Source organism: Halictus rubicundus, chromosome 13, assembly GCF_050948215.1.
Source record: "Halictus rubicundus isolate RS-2024b chromosome 13, iyHalRubi1_principal, whole genome shotgun sequence".
In the NCBI taxonomy this organism is placed as follows: domain Eukaryota; kingdom Metazoa; phylum Arthropoda; class Insecta; order Hymenoptera; family Halictidae; genus Halictus; species Halictus rubicundus.
In genome coordinates, this window is record NC_135161.1 from 9,207,436 (window position 1) to 9,227,734 (window position 20,299).

A 20,299-nucleotide genomic window follows, 5' to 3' on the forward strand; every position below is an offset into this window, starting at 1 on the left:
TTTCACCGGATTTCGACGCGATCAGTCGCCTGTCGTGTCCCGTCCAGCTTCTACGATCTATCGATCACTCATTCTACGACCGGCTGTTCGGAGAACGTCCTCTTCGCCAGCGGGCACGGAGACTTTTACCTTTGATCTCGCAAGATCCGCCGGCTAACTTGTCGAAATGTCTGTTGCACCGATACCAGCTTGCAACAAATAGATGCTCTTGAACCAGGGGGCACTCTGGATTGCTCCATCTTGCACTTCATATATTTAATTCTTTGCCTGTCTACCTAGCTCTTTATTTACAGTGAATTCTCGATATATGTCAACAACACGGGTCTTACCAACGACATGTATCGTCGAGGAGACATGTTATGTTCACACTCCTCGGCGTCCGAGGCCTCTCGAGCTTCGGGCCCCCTCATGGAGTATTCCCCTCGGTAGTGGGGATAGCTTCGCGACGTTTATCATCCAGGCCTTGGCGACATATATAGAGAAATCACTGTATCTTGCTTACTGAGGTAAAGGTACATGTTCTCCATTTCGATCTTCATCTATCTAGCTCATCTTTGTCAAAATCTTCATTGACCTACCTCCCCATCTATATCTAGTTCTTCATCTATCTTGTTCCTCATCTGTTTGAGTCTTCAGCTATCTATATCTCCCTCTATTTAAATCTTCATTCATCTCGTTCCCCATCTATTTTCATCTATCTAGTCTCTTGTTCTCCATATATCCAAATCTATCATAGATGAACACCTGGATTGTAAATAGACGAAGACAGATGAAAAGCTGGATGAATGAAGGGCTAAATAATCGAAAGACTATATAGATGCAGGGTTAGACAAACGAAGAATCAGTTAGATGAAGAGCTAGATGCATGAGGAACATAACGGACAGCAATAAATATTTTACTCTCAGAAACTAGAACGAGCAGAGAGGAAGATGCGTGGAGAGCAAAATAAATAGGACGGATGAACAGCCAGACACGCAACAACAATATAAATAAAGAACAAGATTATCCCGAAGAAATAGCCGAGGAGGCGTTCGAAATTCCAATAATTCGCCGATAATATTAGGACCTTGAATAAGTTCTCGCTGCTTCTTTTACAAAATAAAAGCTTTTACCCAATGTCCTTGCTTCTGGATCATTCCTAAAACTGTTAAACGTTATGAAACAGTTGACTCATCTACTTGTAATGTTTTTCCAAGTTCTGCTAGCGTCTGACATCGGTCTTGATCGAGTAATTCCTCCAACTTTTCGTCTTCAAATTTTTTCGGTGCGCCAGAACGTTCTTTATCCTCAAGTTCAAAATCATTATTTTTGAAGCGTCGAAACCAGTCTCTGCATGTCGTATCCGACAAAGCATTGTCCCCATAAGTCTCAACAAGAATTCTATGTGCTTCAGCTGCAGATTTCTTTTGAATAAAGTAGTGCGATAAAATTCCCCGCAAATACACTTTATTTGGCACAAAAGTAGACATTTTCAGAACTAAGAAAATATTACTTTGTTTACACTAAAGTGAACTACCATACACTGAAATTTAAGGTTAGATACACTACTGCCTTGCATGTGTGTTACCATTCGAAATTCCACGAACGGGGTACTGCTACTGCCATTTTTGAAGAAACAGCGAGAACTTATTCAAGGTCCTAATAATTTTCGCAAGCGACTTCCGGCCGAATTTCCTGGAAGAATCGATTACCCCGCGTCGGTACAGATGCTGTCCGCGCGGAATCTCGCACGACATATTCTCCATAGGCGATCGAGGGTAAGAGCTTCCCGGAATTATGGTATAACCACGGCGGATGCATCGCGGGTGCATCGGTGGTTCCAGAGAAAGATTTTAACGATCGACAGACGTTAACCCAGTTTGCTCGGCCCGGGGGGATGAAACGTGGATCCAGAGGCAGCCCATAAATCAGCGTATTTCGGTATCGCGGAAGCCACGCTGGCTCCGGTATTAATACACCGAAAGTTCGCGCCTCGTGTCGCGCTTTTGTCGGCCATTTACTTATTCGCCGACGACGACGCGACGACGAGCAACCGGCAACAAGCCCGGTACACACGGGCGAATTTGATACGACGCCAACTTCAGCTTGGTTTGCCCACTGAGTCATCGGGAACGGGGGAAGGGGGAGGGGGGGGGAGGACTCATTCCCATGAAAATCACAGTTGCTGCATCTGTGGAATAGATCTGGGAACGTGGCTGGTTGAACAAACGGGGAACAGGTAAAGTGGGATTAGGATAGATGAAAAATTAGATAGATGGGGAGGTAGGTGAATAAAGAATTATACAGGCGAAGAGATAGGTCGATAATTAGATCTAGTGAGATCGAGAGCAGGGTGGATCGAAGCATTAGATAGATGAAGTGCAAGGTAAATAGGGAGCAAAACAGATAGAGTGTCAGTTGGGAGGCTACATAGATGAACAACTAAATAGTTCCAGGACGTGGCTGGTTAAACAAATGAGGAACCAGATAGAGTGGGAACAAGATAGATGAAAAATTGGATAGATGAGGAGGTAGGAGAATGAAGTATTTACGGACGAAGAGCTGGCACAGTTGGTCCTAGATAGATCCAGAGCAGGGTGGATCGAAGCATTAGATAGATGAAGTGCAAGGTAAATAGAGAGCAAAACAGATAGAGTGTCAGTTGGGGAGCTACATAGATGAACAACTAAATAGTTCCAGGACGTGGCTGGTTAAACAAATGAGGAACCAGATAGAGTGGGAACAAGATAGATGAAAAATTGGATAGATGAGGAGGTAGGTGAATGAAGTATTTACGGACGAAGAGGTGGCAGAATTGGTCCTAGATAGATCCAGAGCAGGGTGGATCGAAGCATTAGATAGATGAAGTGCAAGATAAATGAGGAGCAAAACAGATAGAGTGTCAGTTGGGAACCTACATAGATGAACAACTAAATAGTTCCAGGACGTGGTTGGTTAAACAAATGAGGAACCAGATAGAGTGGGAACAAGATAGATGAAAAATTGGATAGATGAGGAGGTAGGTGAATGAAGTATTTACGGACGAAGAGGTGGCACAATTGGTCCTAGATAGATCCAGAGCTGGGTGGATCGAAGCATTAGATAGATGAAGTGCAAGGTAAATAGGGAGCAAAACAGATAGAGTGTCAGTTGGGAGGCTACATAGATGAACAACTAAATAGTTCCAGGACGTGGCTGGTTAAACAAATGAGGAACCAGATAGAGTGGGAACAAGATAGATGAAAAATTGGATAGATGAGGAGGTAGGTGAATGAAGTATTTACGGACGAAGAGCTGGCAGAATTGGTCCTAGATAGATCCAGAGCAGGGTGGATCGAAGCATTAGATAGATGAAGTGCAAGGTAAATAGGGAGCAAAACAGATAGAGTGTCAGTTGGGAGGCTACATAGATGAACAACTAAATAGTTCCAGGACGTGGCTGGTTAAACAAATGAGGAACCAGATAGAGTGGGAACAAGATAGATGAAAAATTGGATAGATGAGGAGGTAGGTGAATGAAGTATTTACGGACGAAGAGCTGGCACAGTTGGTCCTAGATAGATCCAGAGCTGGGTGGATCGAAGCATTAGATAGATGAAGTGCAAGGTAAATAGGGAGCAAAACAGATAGAGTGTCAGTTGGGAGGCTACATAGATGAACAACTAAATAGTTCCAGGACGTGGCTGGTTAAACAAATGAGGAACCAGATAGAGTGGGAACAAGATAGATGAAAAATTGGATAGATGAGGAGGTAGGTGAATGAAGTATTTACGGACGAAGAGCTGGCACAGTTGGTCCTAGATAGATCCAGAGCTGGGTGGATCGAAGCATTAGATAGATGAAGTGCAAGGTAAATAGGGAGCAAAACAGATAGAGTGTCAGTTGGGAGGCTACATAGATGAACAACTAAATAGTTCCAGGACGTGGCTGGTTAAACAAATGAGGAACCAGATAGAGTGGGAACAAGATAGATGAAAAATTGGATAGATGAGGAGGTAGGTGAATGAAGTATTTACGGACGAAGAGGTGGCACAATTGGTCCTAGATAGATCCAGAGCAGGGTGGATCGAAGCATTAGATAGATGAAGTGCAAGGTAAATAGGGAGCAAAACAGATAGAGTGTCAGTTGGGAGGCTACATAGATGAACAACTAAATAGTTCCAGGACGTGGCTGGTTAAACAAATGAGGAACTAGATAGACGCAACAAGATGAGATAGATAGATTGAGAATGGGACAGATAAAGAACTAGGTAGATGGAAACGTAGACAGATGAAGAGCCTAAATAGGTCGAGGATAAGGTGGATGGAGAAATAGTTAGATACAGAAAAAGATAGATGAAGAATTAGATAAATGGAGTGGTAGATAGATGAACTATTAGATAGATGGAAAAGTAAACAGATGAAGTACCAGATAGATGGAAAAGTAAATAGATGAAGTACTAGATAGATGGAAAAGTAAATAGATAAAGATTTAGGTAGATCGAGGATGAGATGGATGGAGAACTGGATAGATACGGAACAAAATAGATGAAAAATTAGATAGATGGAGTGGTAGATAGATGGTGCGGTATATAGATGAAGTATTAGATAGATGAAGTGTTAGATAGATGGAGACCAAGATAGACGTGCGAAGAGCTATATAACCAAAGAGCTGGACAAATGAAAAATTGTTCCCGTCAGATGTATGAACAATTGCAACAATAGATGCATCATGCGACGGAATGCATTTCGGCAGGAATGTGCACTCTTTTGGCACCGTCAGAGCAAGTTCGACGGATCGGAGGGGTAACTGGACAATTATAGAGGGTGGCAACTAGAGCGCGACGTCTCGTCGTTCGCGTGAGTCCTCGAGCAAACAACAGATCTGTCATCGGCGAGATATCTCAATCCTGTTCCTCGGGTCCCCTAAGTTTGCTCTATCATCGTCGGTCCTCGTTGATCCAACCCCGGCTGGAAATGACTCGATAATTGACGTAATGGCTTAATCGCGTTGTGCAAGCTGTGCCGCAACCGCGGACGGGATTGCACGCATTCCGCGGAGCGGAGTGCGCGCGCGCGGGCGACAAAAACCAAACGGGGCAACAACGCAACAACCTAACCGATTTATAGTGTTCGCCGCGCGAAGCGACCCCCAGCGGTCTCCCGGGACCTTACATTCATCGGAATCGGCGGCGCTGATTGGTCGCGTGGGTGTGCGACCAGATATGTCGGCCGATCATGCTCGAGATAAAGCACGATTTAGAAAGTACGCCGCGCTCTTGGCGCTCTGAAGCATTAGGACACCTGGTTCTGCGGGGTGTCCTTTTCTTTTTCTGGTGACACTCGCGATATGAAGAAACCGTTGGAAAAATTCTCCCGTGTGAAATTGTTTGATACAATTAGCTGCTCGATGCCAGATAACGATTCAAATAAATTGGGCTCGGATAATTGTTGTTTCTACTTGATTTTGTTCGTATTTGGAAATTTTCACTTCGAAGCTTTACATTTTGATTGGACAGGATGAAAGCGTGCGGTCGACGCGAGATCGCGTCTTCGCTTATGAAACAGCGGAGATCATTTATCACGTCCGAGCATTAGGCCCCTAGGAGACTGCCACGTCGGACAGAAATATACTGCCGTCCACAAGCATTTGGACACTTACCCATAAAACATGAAATATAAGGGTAATCGTATCAATGAAACGACGTGTGTCGCTTTTATCCCACCCTTCGTGTCAGTCTGTTTTGCGCTCATAATTCACCTACAGATCCTGTCCGAGTGGAAGCGCCGTAAATAATGCGCGACGAAAAACCGCGTTCCGGTTCATTTTCCACGCTGCGTAATCAACTTCTCGGCGGAACTAAAAATTCCCACGATACCTCGTACATTCTACATTAAACCAAAACAAAGTTTATCTCGATCCGACACGTTGTTCTCGAGATAAAAATTCATTAGTATACCCGTGAGAGGCAGAAGTTGTAAAAGTAGGAAAGGAATAGCTAAAATTTTCCAAATTAAAGGGCTCGTATTTCATAAACAAATTCGAGCCCAGCGAAATGATGACTTAAACCCCCCCTAATTCCCCTTAGAATACACTTCTATCTAACCTGTTGAACCTTTCATGCACTGGCAACCCGTAAAAATTAACAATCTAACAACCACGTGGTGCTAGCCAGATTTGGCTGCCACTGATTCGACACCTGAAGCGGTTATTTCCGACAACCACGAGAGAAAAATGAACCCAGGTGTGTTAAATAAATAATGTTACGAATCCGGAACTGTCAAAACGCTAGCAGATGTCGGCGCGCATAAACCCGGAGGTTCTTAGCTCGCGAAAACCGCGAATCGGCGCTGCGAGGGCACGCAACTCGAGACTCGAGAAGATAATCGATCACTGTCTCGTCCGCCTCGTTTCGCAAGCAAGTTTTCCCGTGAAATCGCCCGGCAAAAATCGGACAATGGGAACCGGGCCGACGCCGATTCCCGGTAGACAGCCAGCCGAGAACTTATGCTAATTCCGCGCGCGGTAAAGCCGAACGGTAATTGCGGCGAGATGCAAATTGCACCCGCGGCGTTATTGCGCGTCCGTATCGGCAATTACGCGGGCCCGCTTATTGCGATTTATACCGGGGCCCGATTTTTGTTCGTGCGAATCGCGTGTTCGACGATCTGCGAGTATCTTATGGGACTTCCGGTTCCAGCGAGCTGCACGCTGTGACCCTGATTTCGTATCGCGCACGATTGCGAAACAAATTTATTCCCAGTTTTAAAACGTTCTGTCTATTAAAAGTGACGTAAAAATTCCAGAAAATGTTATTGCGCTGCCATAAATGCTATAAATGCATCAGCATTGACGGTCTACGGGCGAGACCACACGAGAAATGCATCCTCTCGCATTACGATTTTCTTCGCCATCAAAATGATTACAGAAATAAATAAATCCAGATTTATGGCTACACTTCAGTGCTTGAATATTAACAAGAGTGCGCAATTTTATTTTAACTTTAAATCAAAGGATTCTCAATATCTGTAGACTGCGGATTTTTATGCAAAAGACAAATATTCTATTCTTGGTTTAACAATTTTAACAGACTGGAAATAGTATATTCACAGGTTTCAATTTTGTTTGCTGATATTTTAGTTACTACTATATTCATTTTAACACTAGGTTTACCCGTCTAAATGACGGGTTCTAATATTTTTAATTTCAAATTATTAAGATTCTAAGCATGCATACCTCAGAAATAAGTTAGCAAATTTATTTCTTTGGGTGTATTTTAAAAATATTTCTAATAATGTGGGTAGAGCGTTGTTGCTATTTTTATAAAGTAATGGAAAATAATCTCTTTTAGCTCTCCGCGAATCAATCTTGTCATAAAACTCGCAATCCACACGTAAAGATCAAATTCATAGAATGATGTTCATAGCGTGGAAATTAATTTCCAATTGTATGTGTCTTGTGCGTAATTTCGCGGGTCGGGAAGATTATTGTTGATTATTATTGTCGGGAAGAATTGCGAACGCTTTTACGTTTTCGCACTAATCTACAGGATCGTGATAGACGACAGCAACCGCGAGCAAATCGAAGACCGGTTGCGAGATACGGTTCGCGGGATCGCCTAGGAATGTAGTTCAATCTAATCCACGAGCCATCCATCGTGGTTTGCATCCAGCAGGAATGCGATAGATCCATCGGGATTAATTGATTCATTAAGATCGCTCGTAAAGTTTAATGACCCGCGTCCATCGCGTGGCTACCGAGTTCGTTGCTTCGGCTCCTGCACGAGAGAAAGAATCGGCTGACACTGAATCCGCGGATCTTTCGGGTTGTAAAACTCCCCCTGCTACTAATGACCCTTCCGATCGTGATTGGACTCAAATTATAGGGGCTGACGGGCACAAGGAAACTGTAGAATTCAGCCATTTTTAACAAACTATACGACCCGGAGTTTAATAGAATTAATCGCCGTTTATTATTTCATTTTCAATCCACTGAGATCAATCATCGAACGAAAGAGTTTCGTTTAATCTCTGCTGGATCGATTACTGTTTATTTGAGTCATTTCCGATCGTTAACCCGTGCCCAAGGAACACTTTTGACGATTTAACGACCTAATGAAGGATGTGCCTGGATAAGGAGGTCAAATGATTTTTTTAACTATGTGCCTCCACTTTGAAAAATTCGAAAAAATTATACGTTAATCACCATAACGAGATGCCAAAACTGTAAAGACATGAACTTAGTTTCTCATCACCCTTGGCCAAGGGACATTTTTTACGATTTAGCGACCTAGCAATGAACGGTGTGCCTGGATAAGGAGGTCAACAGATTTTTTTATCTATGTGCCCCCATTTTGAAAAATCTGAAAAAATTATATGTTAACCACCATAACGTTATGTTGAAACTGTACAAATATACACTTAGTATCTCATAACTTCTACAAGAAATCGGCATTTAAATAAAATTCGAGTTAGTGGTAGATTAGAAAATTTAAATAAAATTCGATTTCGAAGCTAAAAATTCTGAAAAAATTCACAGGTGTGCAATCTAATAGCTGAAATACGCCTGATTTTTTTCAGAATTTTCAATGGAAGATGATGAGAGAAATTGCGGAAAAACCTGATTTCGTTTGTCACACCATTACTACCCCCCATGTCGACGTAGAGGGTTGAAAATTGGCATAGAGTATTTTCTTCGGACAAGCTATCGATTGGCCTGTTGCAAATTTAATTTGGTTGGGGCGGGGGGTGCACTTTTGACCTCCATATCCGGCTACACCGCAACGAATGTAGCAGCGCAGACGCGACAAAAGGATTATTGATCGAGGATAACGCGGATCGAAATTGACGGATCGGACGCGCGAATAGCCCGCGTCTTTCTATCTGCGATTTTCCACGGGCGAGTTCCGCTCCGCGACTCGATTAATTAAGGAGTCTGCACACCGATCGATCTCGAACGGTTCCTCGGGCGAGTTCTCCGGGGTCGTAACTCACGCTGGCCCGCAAAAACCGAATTAATTACCATCGGGGGCGCGTATTACTCGCGATTCGTTCTACGGGGCTTCAATAACCATTCACTTGGCGAGATATTCGCGAGGCCGGGCCTCTCTGCGAAACTTTTTCCCATGCCGCGGGTAATTTATTGCAAAAATCGCGGCGACGTCCTCGGTTACGACAACGCGCGTTTCAATGAAACGCCATTAGCGGCTAATTGGCCACGCCGCTCGTTTATTTACCGTGGAGGGAGTAACGCATTTGCAGAGGTATTTATTCCGTCTGGGTCCGCGTCCGACGCACTTATGTGTAATCGTTGGCCGGCTTTAAACATTCGATTATTTTCCATAGGCGGCACGAGGGCTCATTAAAACAATCGTTATGAGTCCGTTCATGATCGTTGGGGAGGTCAGTTGTGTCAGTGAACTGCGGGTCTCGGTACAAATTCCCGTTTTCGCGCGTTGCTTTCAGAAAAGTGGAACAGCGGTTGCGATAAAGTCGGAATATTATTGTTGCCGGCAACCGTGCCTTTGTATTTTGTAAAATTAAATGCATACGGATCCCCAGTCCAATCATGTGTGTACTCAATTACGCAAATTTCTGTTCAATAATTGCTCACGTTCAAAACAAAATTCTGGTCTCATTTCAAACCTGGAACCTACTTCCGATAACGATTTTAATAAAATTTTCTACTGTGTGTAACGGGTCTAGTTTACAAATACAGTTCTTTTTCAAGCAGTGCACAGTTTAACCAATACCTTGGCCAAAAAAAAAATCGTACATCGATCGTCAAGGGTTCATTTTCAAGCTCAGACTCCAGTCTTCAAATCTGCGTTGGTTTTATTTATGAAAAAAAATGTTTAACGTCCGCACGATCGTTCGAGTTCGCAAAATATTTGAAACGAAAAAGTATGCTCAGTTCCTCACCCGTCACATAGACTAAAAAATTTTGTCGAGAAAAAGGAAGACTGGGGCTTGAAAGTAGAAGGTTTCAGCTTTAAAATGAGACCAGAGCGAATATTCTACGACGTTTTATCACGAAGTTACAACGCCTTGAATGTGTGCAATTTTTGAACGGTGACTTAGTGATGTTGGCATTTTGCACGCGAGTGTTTGGAAAATCTTTTTTTCTGAGGGAATGACAGAAAAAGTTTCTTTCTGGAACCGAGGAAGACTTGATCTGCAGCTAGAGAAAGCAGCGTTTATCTGTCGAATCGTATCGCTGGGAATTTATTATCGAGAAGCCGCGGAGTAGCGTTGTCCGGGCATGATTTATCGAGCGATTTGTCGCCGATATCGGGATACAAATCTATTCGGGATTCGAAACTTTGTTCGCCCGGGGAAAAGAAAACTCGTCTATCCGCGCGACCGTACGTACGAATTAATGAACGACGACGTTATCGGCGTTCAGCGAATTCGATGGTTGCGCAGAACACGCGCTTATCAAACGCGAGCCTCGAAAACGAAAAAGAAAAGCCATAAATTTCTCGGGTCCGGCCATTAGTGTCCCGGAAAACTGGTAGTCCGCGTGCACGCGGTGGTATGCCAATTTTTCCTGGTCCGGAGACCGCGCTGCCAACTATGATCGAGCATTAGAATCGATCATAGTAAGATTGCTTTTTACTCGCTCATGCCGCGATTTTTTCTTTTCCCCGGTCGAGGCTAATTAACTTCGCTCCGTGAGTCATCCGGGAATTCTTCTTCATTCTTTTTCACTCCTTTTCTCTCTCTCTCTCTCTCTCTCTCTCTCTCTCTCTTTCCTCCTTACTTTTTATTTTTCTCTCTCGCTGGCAACTTTCGATTCATAATAACGCGGCGGCATTTACGATCATCGACGCGCCCTTTCGGAGCCGGGTACAACCATAATTGGACGGACGACACGCGCCTTCTCCCATGGTGGTCCCGTCGTGTCTCGTTCGACGCACACGACTATATTTATGCACGAAATCGATCCCGGGAAATTATCGGTTCTCCTACCTGTGCGTCGAGCTTGATTGTCGTCGATGCGCGAGCTTAGGCTCAACCCGCAATTTTCAGCGACAGTGTACACGGTCTTCTTCTTCGTACCGGACACCGTTCCCTCTCTAGATTATTATCCGTCCGCAATTTCGCCGAATTAATCTACCCCTCCCATTGGCGAAATTTCAATTGCGCTGGCCAATGAGTCAGTCTTGCCAAGACGAAAAAATGGAGTCCCGAAATTTTATTTCTAGACTGCGGATCTCCGTGCAGTTTCCCATTTTTATAGCTCATTTTCTAGGATGTGTTTTGAGAAGAAAATCTCTTTGGCTGATTAAAAGATCAATTGTAGGCGGACCTTAACTGAGAATGTTATTTCAGAAATTTTATTATTGGAGATTTACATTTTAATCAGCATTGGAGTAGGTCTAATAGCGTTGCATATTATAAACTATGAATGTACGAATTCACAATGTTATTACTTTTGCTACTCAGGTTAGATATAAATATTTATTTCCTTAAAAAATGCAATTGTGTTCATTATTTCATTAACGTCGTTTTTTACTGTATATTTTCTCCCAATTTGAGTTAGATGATAGCAAATAAAATATGTTCTATTTCAGAAATTTGCATGGATGCATGAAGATCCGCAGTCTTATGTTTTATAACATTTCTATTATATTTCAGAAATTCGTAAATCTCACAAATTCCTAAAGATCCACAAGACTGGATCACCAGAATGCCTTTCTTTCGATACATCCTCCGACACGAGAAAACAGAGGGGGTTGGTTCAATCAGGTTTCGCCATAGTTGTTTTTTAGCGAAGGTACGAATGAGAGAAATAAGATCGAGATAGACTCACGTAGAAGGAGAGCTCGACGCGGTGCGAGTGCTTCGGCACACAGGTGAGCGCCTCCGATCTGCAGCATCCGGTGTCGTCCGAGCACCTGTGCAGAATTGCGCAGTGTGGAACGTAGGTGGTCGATGGGCTTGGGTACACGTCTCGAACAGGGATCACTCTGGGCCTTGGCCATTGACAGCTGCCCTCTCTTGATACCTTGATCGCGTGCTGAAGAGCCTCTCGGATTTCAGCGGCTGAAACAACACATTCAACTCAGTTTAATCGAACTATGAAAACATGCCTAGAGGAACGGCCTCCGTTTATCCAATCTCCATTCTCTCAGTTTTCAATTCCCAGCCTCCATTTTCCGAGCCCCCATTTTATCAGACCTCCTTTTCTGAGCTCTCATTTTCCCAGCCCCCCATTTCTCAGCGCTCATTTCCCTAGCCCCCATTTTCTGGGCTCTCATTTTCCAAGCTACCAATGTCTCAGAGCTCATTTTCCTAGGCCCTGTTTTCTCAGCCCCCATTTTCTGAGCTCTCTTTTTTTCAGCCCCCAATTTCTCAGCGCTTATTTCCCTAGCACCCCATTTTCTGAGCTCTCATTTTCCCAGCCCCCAATTTCTCAACGCTCATTTCCCTAGGCCCCGTTTTCTCAGCCCCCATTTTCTGAGCCCTCTTTTTTCAGCCCCCAATTTCTCAGCGCTTATTTCCCTAGCACCCGATTTTCTGAGCTCTCATTTTCCCAGCCCCAATTTCTCAGCGCTCATTTCCCTAGGCCCCGTTTTCTCAGCCCCCATTTTCTGAGCTCTAATTTTCTCAGCGCTTATTTCCCTAGCCCCCATTTTCTGAACTCTCATTTTTCCAGCCCCCTATTTCTCAGCGCTCATTTCCCTAGCCCCCATTTTCTGAGCTCTCATTTTCACAGCTCCCATTTTCTGAGCGCTCATTTCCCTGGGCCCCGTTTTCTCAGCCCCCATTTTCTGAGATCTCATTTTCTCAGCCCCAATTTCTCAGCGCTCATTTCCCTAGCCCCCATTTTCTGAGCTCTCATTTTCACAGCCCCCAATTTCTCAGCGCTCATTTCCCTAGCCCCCATTTTCTGAGCTCTCATTTTCCCAGCTCCTATTTTCTGAGCTCTCATTTTCCCAGCTCCTATTTTCTGAGCTCTCATTTTCCCAGCCCCCATTTTCTGAGCTCTCATTTTTCCAACCCCCAATTTCTCAGCGCTCATTTTCCTAGGCTCCGTTTTCTCAGCCTCCATTTTCTGAGCTTCCATTTCCCAGAACCCAATTTTTCGGCGCTTATTCTCCTAACCCCCAATTTCTCAGCTTTCATTTTCTGAGCTGTCATTTTCCCAGCCCCTATACTCTAACTGATTTTCCTCTGTGAGTCTTGTAACTTCTTGTAACCCACATCTTCCTGATGCCCATTTTACTGTACCGTAAATCTACTTTTAAACACATGTTTATCGTAAAAATATCGCATGTTTCAACTCAACGAGCGTGCGCAATAGCCTTTCACTCGGCGTCGAGACGAATAAAACTCTCAGCACTCGTAAACAACTGAAAATGCTAACTCATTCGCTCCAGTAATAATACAACATACTTGACGCCAGCCGACAGACGCTGCACGGTAATAAAATAATTAGAGGTTGTTTCGCTAACAGAATGACGAGTGTCCGTACGGTGCAAACGACGAGTTAACTCGTCTTACCTTGACGACAGGCTAATAGCCGTGATCAGACAGTGTCGAGTATAATAAACCGAATAAGGCATTTCCCCAAGGGCGAGAATAGTTCGCCGCGGATCTGGGTCGAAGTATAGGAGATCCACTGTTGGATCCAGCGATCCACGGAGATAATCTCTGCCCGGCATTCCGCGACGATGCGAGTCGGTTCGCGGTGACATAAGTCATGCGAGAGAGCTTTCTATTGATTCAGCGCGCAGATACACCTAATCGCTTTCTACGCGTTTCACGGGTCGTCGATAATTATGCCGCGGCTATCGTTGCCCGTTGCAATTTGTATGTGAGACTCGACGGTGAAACTACAATGTACCCGGGAAATCGATAAATCCTGCCGCCAAGGATTTCCTTCAAATGCCAGATGCGCGCGTTATTTTCCCGACGATATTGAGATATAAACGTTCCTAATCGTGGCAATAAATTACACGGTGTCACGCCGCTTCGATGTTCCGCCATCGGTTCCTCGCGACCCGATCGAAACACAGATTCAATACCTTCGTAGCATGAATCGGGATGACAAAACCATTTTTTACAAATTTTTTTTTTTGTTACATAAACCCTTTGGGGTCATTAGCAAGCACTGAATTTGTATACAGTAGACAGTACAAGTTTCTTGTACTAGTACTTTACAGTTTACAAAACTGTAAAGACATTGGAAAGACTTATTAACACTAAAGCTACCGAGCATTAAAATTGCCTAGTATGCATTGTCTTATAAAATTAATAAGATTTGATTTATTTAGATTCTGTGCGATTTTTATTACAATATGTATGCTTGAATAAAGGAATCAGTTGTATCAATTCCTACGAAGGCATCGTTATAATTTTTATAATTTTTAATTGTAAAGTAAAAAATCTGAATCTGGTCACATGACCGGTTTTGGTAAGGTATAGTGTTAAAATTATTAGAAAAGGAAATACACTATGACTTCTCTTTCCTACAATTGTCTGGGACAATTTTTATTTTGCATAAAGATCCGCTATGCCATACAGTGATTTCTCTGTATATGTCGCCAAGGCCTCGATGATAAACGTCGCGGAATTATCCCCACTGCCGCAGGATACACCCCGAAACTCTGGTATGTCTCCTGGACGATACACGACGCTGGCAAGATCCGTGTTGTTGACATATATCGAGAAATCTCTGTACTACAGTGTTTACTCGATATATGTCCAAAACACGGGTCTAGCCACGGACATATATCGGCGAGGAGATACTACCTAAAGGACAGCGAAGCTATAGAGGCCTCGGTTCATGGACCCTCACGGGGTATAGTTCTGGGACTTTTATCGGCCAGGCATTTGTGACATATACAGAGTAAACAGTGTAATATCTTGCAAAGAATGGCCATCTTTCGGCACGGTACGGTGTCCAAACGATTACAAATTGGAGGTTTATAGGGATGTCCGCATGGTTCTCTTCCACGAGGTTAATCGAGCCAAGTTCAGCTCTCGAGACTATTCAGATCGGCCACGCATACGTCGTCGGTAATCGAAAATTATTGCCTGCGATCAGCGAACCCGGACGCGATCAATGTTGTGCACTGTCAGAGACTCGCCTCGGCCACTCTTCGTCCATTAAACTATCGTTTATCAATCGCTGTAGTCCTCGCTTCGAAATAAAACGGAATGCAAAGCTTGCGCGCGAGAATTCGCCTCTGAGATGGGAGTCCAGAAGTCAAGAAGGTATTTCGTCTGATCGATCAATTGATCGGGGACCGTTATACTGGGACAATCGAAGTTACATTGTTCTTTTCATCCAAATAATTTTATCCTTCCCACTGTACACTGAATGTCCAAATTTTTCCTGCCTTGCAATTTTTCCTATTTCAAGTTGTTCTTTTCTATTTTATATTCTATTCACGAGCATTGTTCGCAATAATTGATAGTGAAGGAGTTAATGGAGAAATGATAGTCAATCGCTACTGTTAACCTTGCAAAATAAAACGTTAAGAGGAGCGCAAGAAAATTGTTTTTTATTGTTACAAACGCTGCATAATCGCAGGTGAACGCCAGGTTTACGGGACCCGTCAAAATGACGGGTTCTGGAATTCTTAATTCACAATTATCGAAATTGTAAGGATGTCTGAATGAGAAACTATTCAACAAATTTATTTGTTTGGGTGTACATTGTTGACATATATGAAGAATTCACTGTATATTCTAAAAGAAATGGCTAACAACTTGGATAGATACAGTATTTTCTCGATATATGTCCACAACACGGGTCTACCCAGGGACTTGTATCGGGTAGAAGATACTATTCTTTGAGACTTTGGAGTTTACACTCCTGGGCGAGCGAGGGGGCTCACAGGGTATACCCTGCGGTAGAGGGGATAGTTTTGCGACTTTTATCTGCTAGATATTTGGGACATATATCGAGAAAAGACTGCATTCTCGTTATTTTTATAAAGTAAGGTAGAATAGGAGAAGAATCTATTATAGAATATTCTAATATACTATATATTGCTAATTTATTATATTATATTACTCTAATATAGAATATCGCATATTTAGTGTCCAGTAAACCTAGTGTTAACAGCTCTAATATGCAAGCAAAACCGCACGGCACGCGATTCGAATGAGTTTCTAGTAATTAGTCAGGTGAACTGGAGGTTGTAGGTACACGGATGGAGCACGATTCTAATTGTTGTCGCGTGGCACGGAAGCGCGAGTAAGAAACGGTTCGTCGGAGATCGTTTCCGAAACACGTCTGCTCTCCGTAGAATTATTTCTCCGGTTTAATCTGCGCCGGTGATCTGGCTATGCTAATTCCCAACGTAGGCGTTACTCTCGCCACGGCTGCACTGACACGAGATCATATCGGCCCGCTCACAATACCGCCACGACCATAGTCAGGGATCCTGAAGTATGCGGCGGCCGACGAGCATCCCGTATTCAAACGTATTCCGGAATGTATTAGAAGAGAAAGGGATTAGATCCGATCGTTCGTTGTTTTTCCAGATTGATTTTAGCTTCCATTACGCTGCCAGTGGAACCGCCTTCTCACTTTTTTTTTCTATTTGATCGTTGCATACGAAACGTCCCATTCATAGCAGTAACTTGAAACAAACATAACTTTCTCTGAATAAAATTTATCGATTAAAGTAAGCGTCATTGTAATCGTCGTGTTCTGTCGAAATGTGACGAATTTTTCGGTTGTACTGTTAATACTGAATTTAACAATAATAAATGAATATTGGAATATTGAATTTTAAAGATAAATATTGAATTTTAACTTTATATATTTGTATAACTGTAAATATTGAATTTTTATTTCTTTTTATTTTTTCAGTGAATTCTCGATATATGTCAACAACCCCGCGGTAGTGGGGATGACTCCGCGACGTTTATCATCCAGGCCTTGGCGACATATGTACAGAGAAATTACTGTATTATCATCTACATTTTTGAGCTCATTCTATCATTGACTGCTTGTGCGTTTATTTACTACCACATTTTGACCAACCATTGCATAATGTCGTCGTCAGTATGTTAATTTCTTCGCTCATGTAAACAAAGTATTTCATATGCAACGACCCAATAACAGTTGTAAGACGTTGACAATCTAGACTTTGCCGTTACAGTGAATTTTATGCGTTTATGACAAGTATTTTTTAAATAATTTTATTGGATTGAAAACAATGCAACAGTGTTTTCAAATTCCTCTAATGTTTCTTGTAGTGTTCACGCAACACTTGGCTGCATTTAAAGTAATTTATTCGGTTTGAAAATAATAAAATATTTGTAAATTCTCTGAACGCGCTGTTTTGCGCTTGATCTGCCAATTCTCGCCATAAACGCGTAAGATCCGTAGTCCGCTAATGAATGGCTTGAATATATTCATGAAGTTGCATATTCCTGTGGAATTTTATCTACCGCAACCTGCAGAAATGTGCGATTTTACTGGCGTTCCTGCGGCAATCCGAGTTGTGCGAAAATGGCAAAGCCTTAGCAGAGATCAAGGGCGTTTATGGCGCCATCAATCATTCCACGGGATCGATGTAACCGGGGACAGTAGATAGCTTGGAGTCCTCGCGAAGGACTGGCAATTTCCTTTCGAGATCCTTTTTACCGATCTCGATTTTTCCTTCCGTCGAATCCGACTCGAATCGAGCGAGTCTCGCACGTGCGTGTGTCCGTGTGGGACACGTCGGTTAGGGGAACACGGTTAGGGCGAACGGAATTGCGGCAATCGAGGTGGCTACGGCGCAATCGTCGTCATTAATTTGCATATTAATAGGCCGTTCTCCGGCCCGCGTTTTACCGTCCAGTGGCCCCGCGAGCCGGAGACCGTTCCGAAAAGGAAGAGCCTATCCTCGAAACGTGAAACCGATTGCGCAATCTCGCGTTGTAGAACGTGCGAACGTCATTGTAGTAACCGAGCCACGAAGAACGCCTCCGACAACAACTGAAAGCTGAAGAGGATATTCGTAATAAGAGCTATCTCGGAGAGAACCGACCGGAGAGCGCCGATCTCTACTCTTCCCCGATCGAAAGCGTCGTTTCCAACCGCGTTTCCGTTTTACGAGGCTGTAGAATCGGTTTCCAGCGATCACTATAAACCGAGATGCAATTTATGGAGCGGTCTAGCCTAAGATTCGCGAACCTGGCGAGATAACGACGGACAGACTGCGAATCTTTATGCAAAACCACGGGTATAATGATCGCTTTGCTGAATTCGAAACGCGAGTTTGTTTTACGGCTAGAAAGATCCCTTATGCTGGAAATAATTACTGCGGTTTATGGACTCGCAGGTGTCAGCAGTGCGTTAAAATACAGTGGAAATTAGAATTTTTCTCGTTTGGTCTTTCTTTGCTTTAATTAGTCCTGAGTTGAATGGTTCCATAAATTACTGTTCCGAAGACTCGAGGAAAATGTTGGAATTATTTTTATCGATAATTATAATTGGTGGGAATACTAGACGCGAATTATTTTAATTTTGACTGGTCCCATTTGTTTAGTCTGACCCCACTGAAATTGCAACTAGTGCGACAGGAAATCGACAGCCAGTAAAGAGGGGATGCTATTAGGCAATTTTTGATAACGTTACCGATGGAAGGATGTTGTTGGAAATTTTTTGGCACGTGACTCAACGTTAACATTGACTTATAAAAAAATTCCACAAGAAAGTGAGGAACATAAGGGTGTCAGAAAAATCATCAAAGTTCCTCATTATAGAAATCGCAGCTAATGCGATTCAAAATCACTGTCCAAAAAGAGAGGGTTGCATTACATAATTTTGTATAACATAACCAATAAAAAGATGGTATCGAAAATTTTTGTGCACGTGACTCAACATTCAAACTGTCTCATAAAAAATTTTCAACGAAAAATAAGAAGCATAAGGGTATGAAAAAAATCATCAATGTTAATAAAAATCACAGCTAGTGAGATTCAAAATCACAGCCCAAAAAGAGAGGGTTACATAATTTTTTACAACATAACCAATAAAAGGACCGTGTCGAAAAATTTTGTGCGTGTGACTGAACATTAAAACTGCCCCATAAAAAATTGTCAAGACAAAATGAAGACCGCAAGGGTGTAAAAAAAAATCATCAAAGTGTATCCCATTTGAAACCAACGATGCCCAAAGGATTAAAGCAAAATTCAGCTCGGAAAAAATGCAGTCCCAGTGTATCACGATTTCCGTAAAATTCCAAAGAATTCCGAAGCCGTTTCAACCACGCGAAACCCGCGGTCGGTATCAGATATTTCGGATTTTCGCGGACCGAACTATGCGAGGCAGGACAGCCGCAGAATTCCTCGGTTTTCAGGAAGATCGAAGATAAACCGTTTCCCGGTGTGGACGGCTGCCGGTTCTCCAAACAATCACGGTTTATATGCGGGCCGTATTTCAGCAATTAATATCTAGTTGGACGTGGCTAACGAGCGGTGCGGTTTATAATCGGCCGACATTTTACGTCCGAGAAATAATTAGGCAGGCGGTGTGCCGGGTTTTGACGAGACCACCGTGCTCGATATAACGACGATTAATAACAATATCAGGACGAGAGAGCGGCCTGGGCGAGGTCTGTGCATTTGCATAAATCGACATACGCTTCTTCTTCTTCTTCGATGGCTCGTCCCCATCCCATGTTTGATCGACACACGAACGCAAAGAGAGAAAGAGAGAGAGTTCTTTCTGCGGACAACTTACTCTTCCCGTTCTTATTGTACTGCTGCATGTTGCCTCTGGTTTCTTTGACGCTCTCTCGAGTGCCCAGAGACTGCCACTTGTGCATACTGTGCGCCGACATCGGCGGGTAATCGTTTTTCCCTTGGTAGCCGTTGTACTGCGGCCCGGTTCCGCTGCTCTCGTACACCCTGTGCTCCCTGTAGTCGTAGTTCTGGGTCGACGGCGGTCTCGGAGTTGTCGTTGTTGTTGTTGTTGTTGTTGTTGTGCTACTCGTTGTTGCTGCGGTCGTCGTAGTGGTCGTTTTGCCAGCGGAGAAGGAACTCTCTTCCTCGTCCTCGTCCTCGACGTAGTCCTGCAATTCCCAAGAAATCGGGATCAGTTACAGTATAACAACCCTTAATCCACCACCTCCTTCGATCGCCGCTTTTCCATTTACCCCTTAACCTACCTTAACACTAACTTACGCATAAACTTGACCTAAACATACTTCTATAGATCAGTTACAGTAGTTAATTTACATTTCCCAATATCCAATATTCCTTTACTCAGAAACTGTAAGAGATATCTTCAAAAAATTATTTTTGTTCGATCCCTCCTGGTCCCCTGCATGCTTCACCCAGGGGGTTTTCAAAAATTTTATAAATTATATTTTTTACCAATTT

At 43.3% G+C, this 20,299-nt stretch overlaps 1 protein-coding gene across 1 annotated transcript in view; it reads right to left on the bottom strand.

Annotated features, from left to right (window-relative positions):
• The window catches only part of LOC143360458 (uncharacterized), a 146,811-nt gene that overhangs the window by 59,856 nt on the left and 66,656 nt on the right, over positions 1-20,299 (bottom strand). The window contains exons 2-3 of the mRNA XM_076799307.1: positions 19,659-19,989; positions 11,775-12,007 (exon numbers count right to left, since the gene is read on the bottom strand). Coding sequence (XP_076655422.1) covers positions 11,775-12,007; positions 19,659-19,989 — 564 coding nt within the window. The remainder of the gene's footprint in view (positions 1-11,774; positions 12,008-19,658; positions 19,990-20,299) is intronic.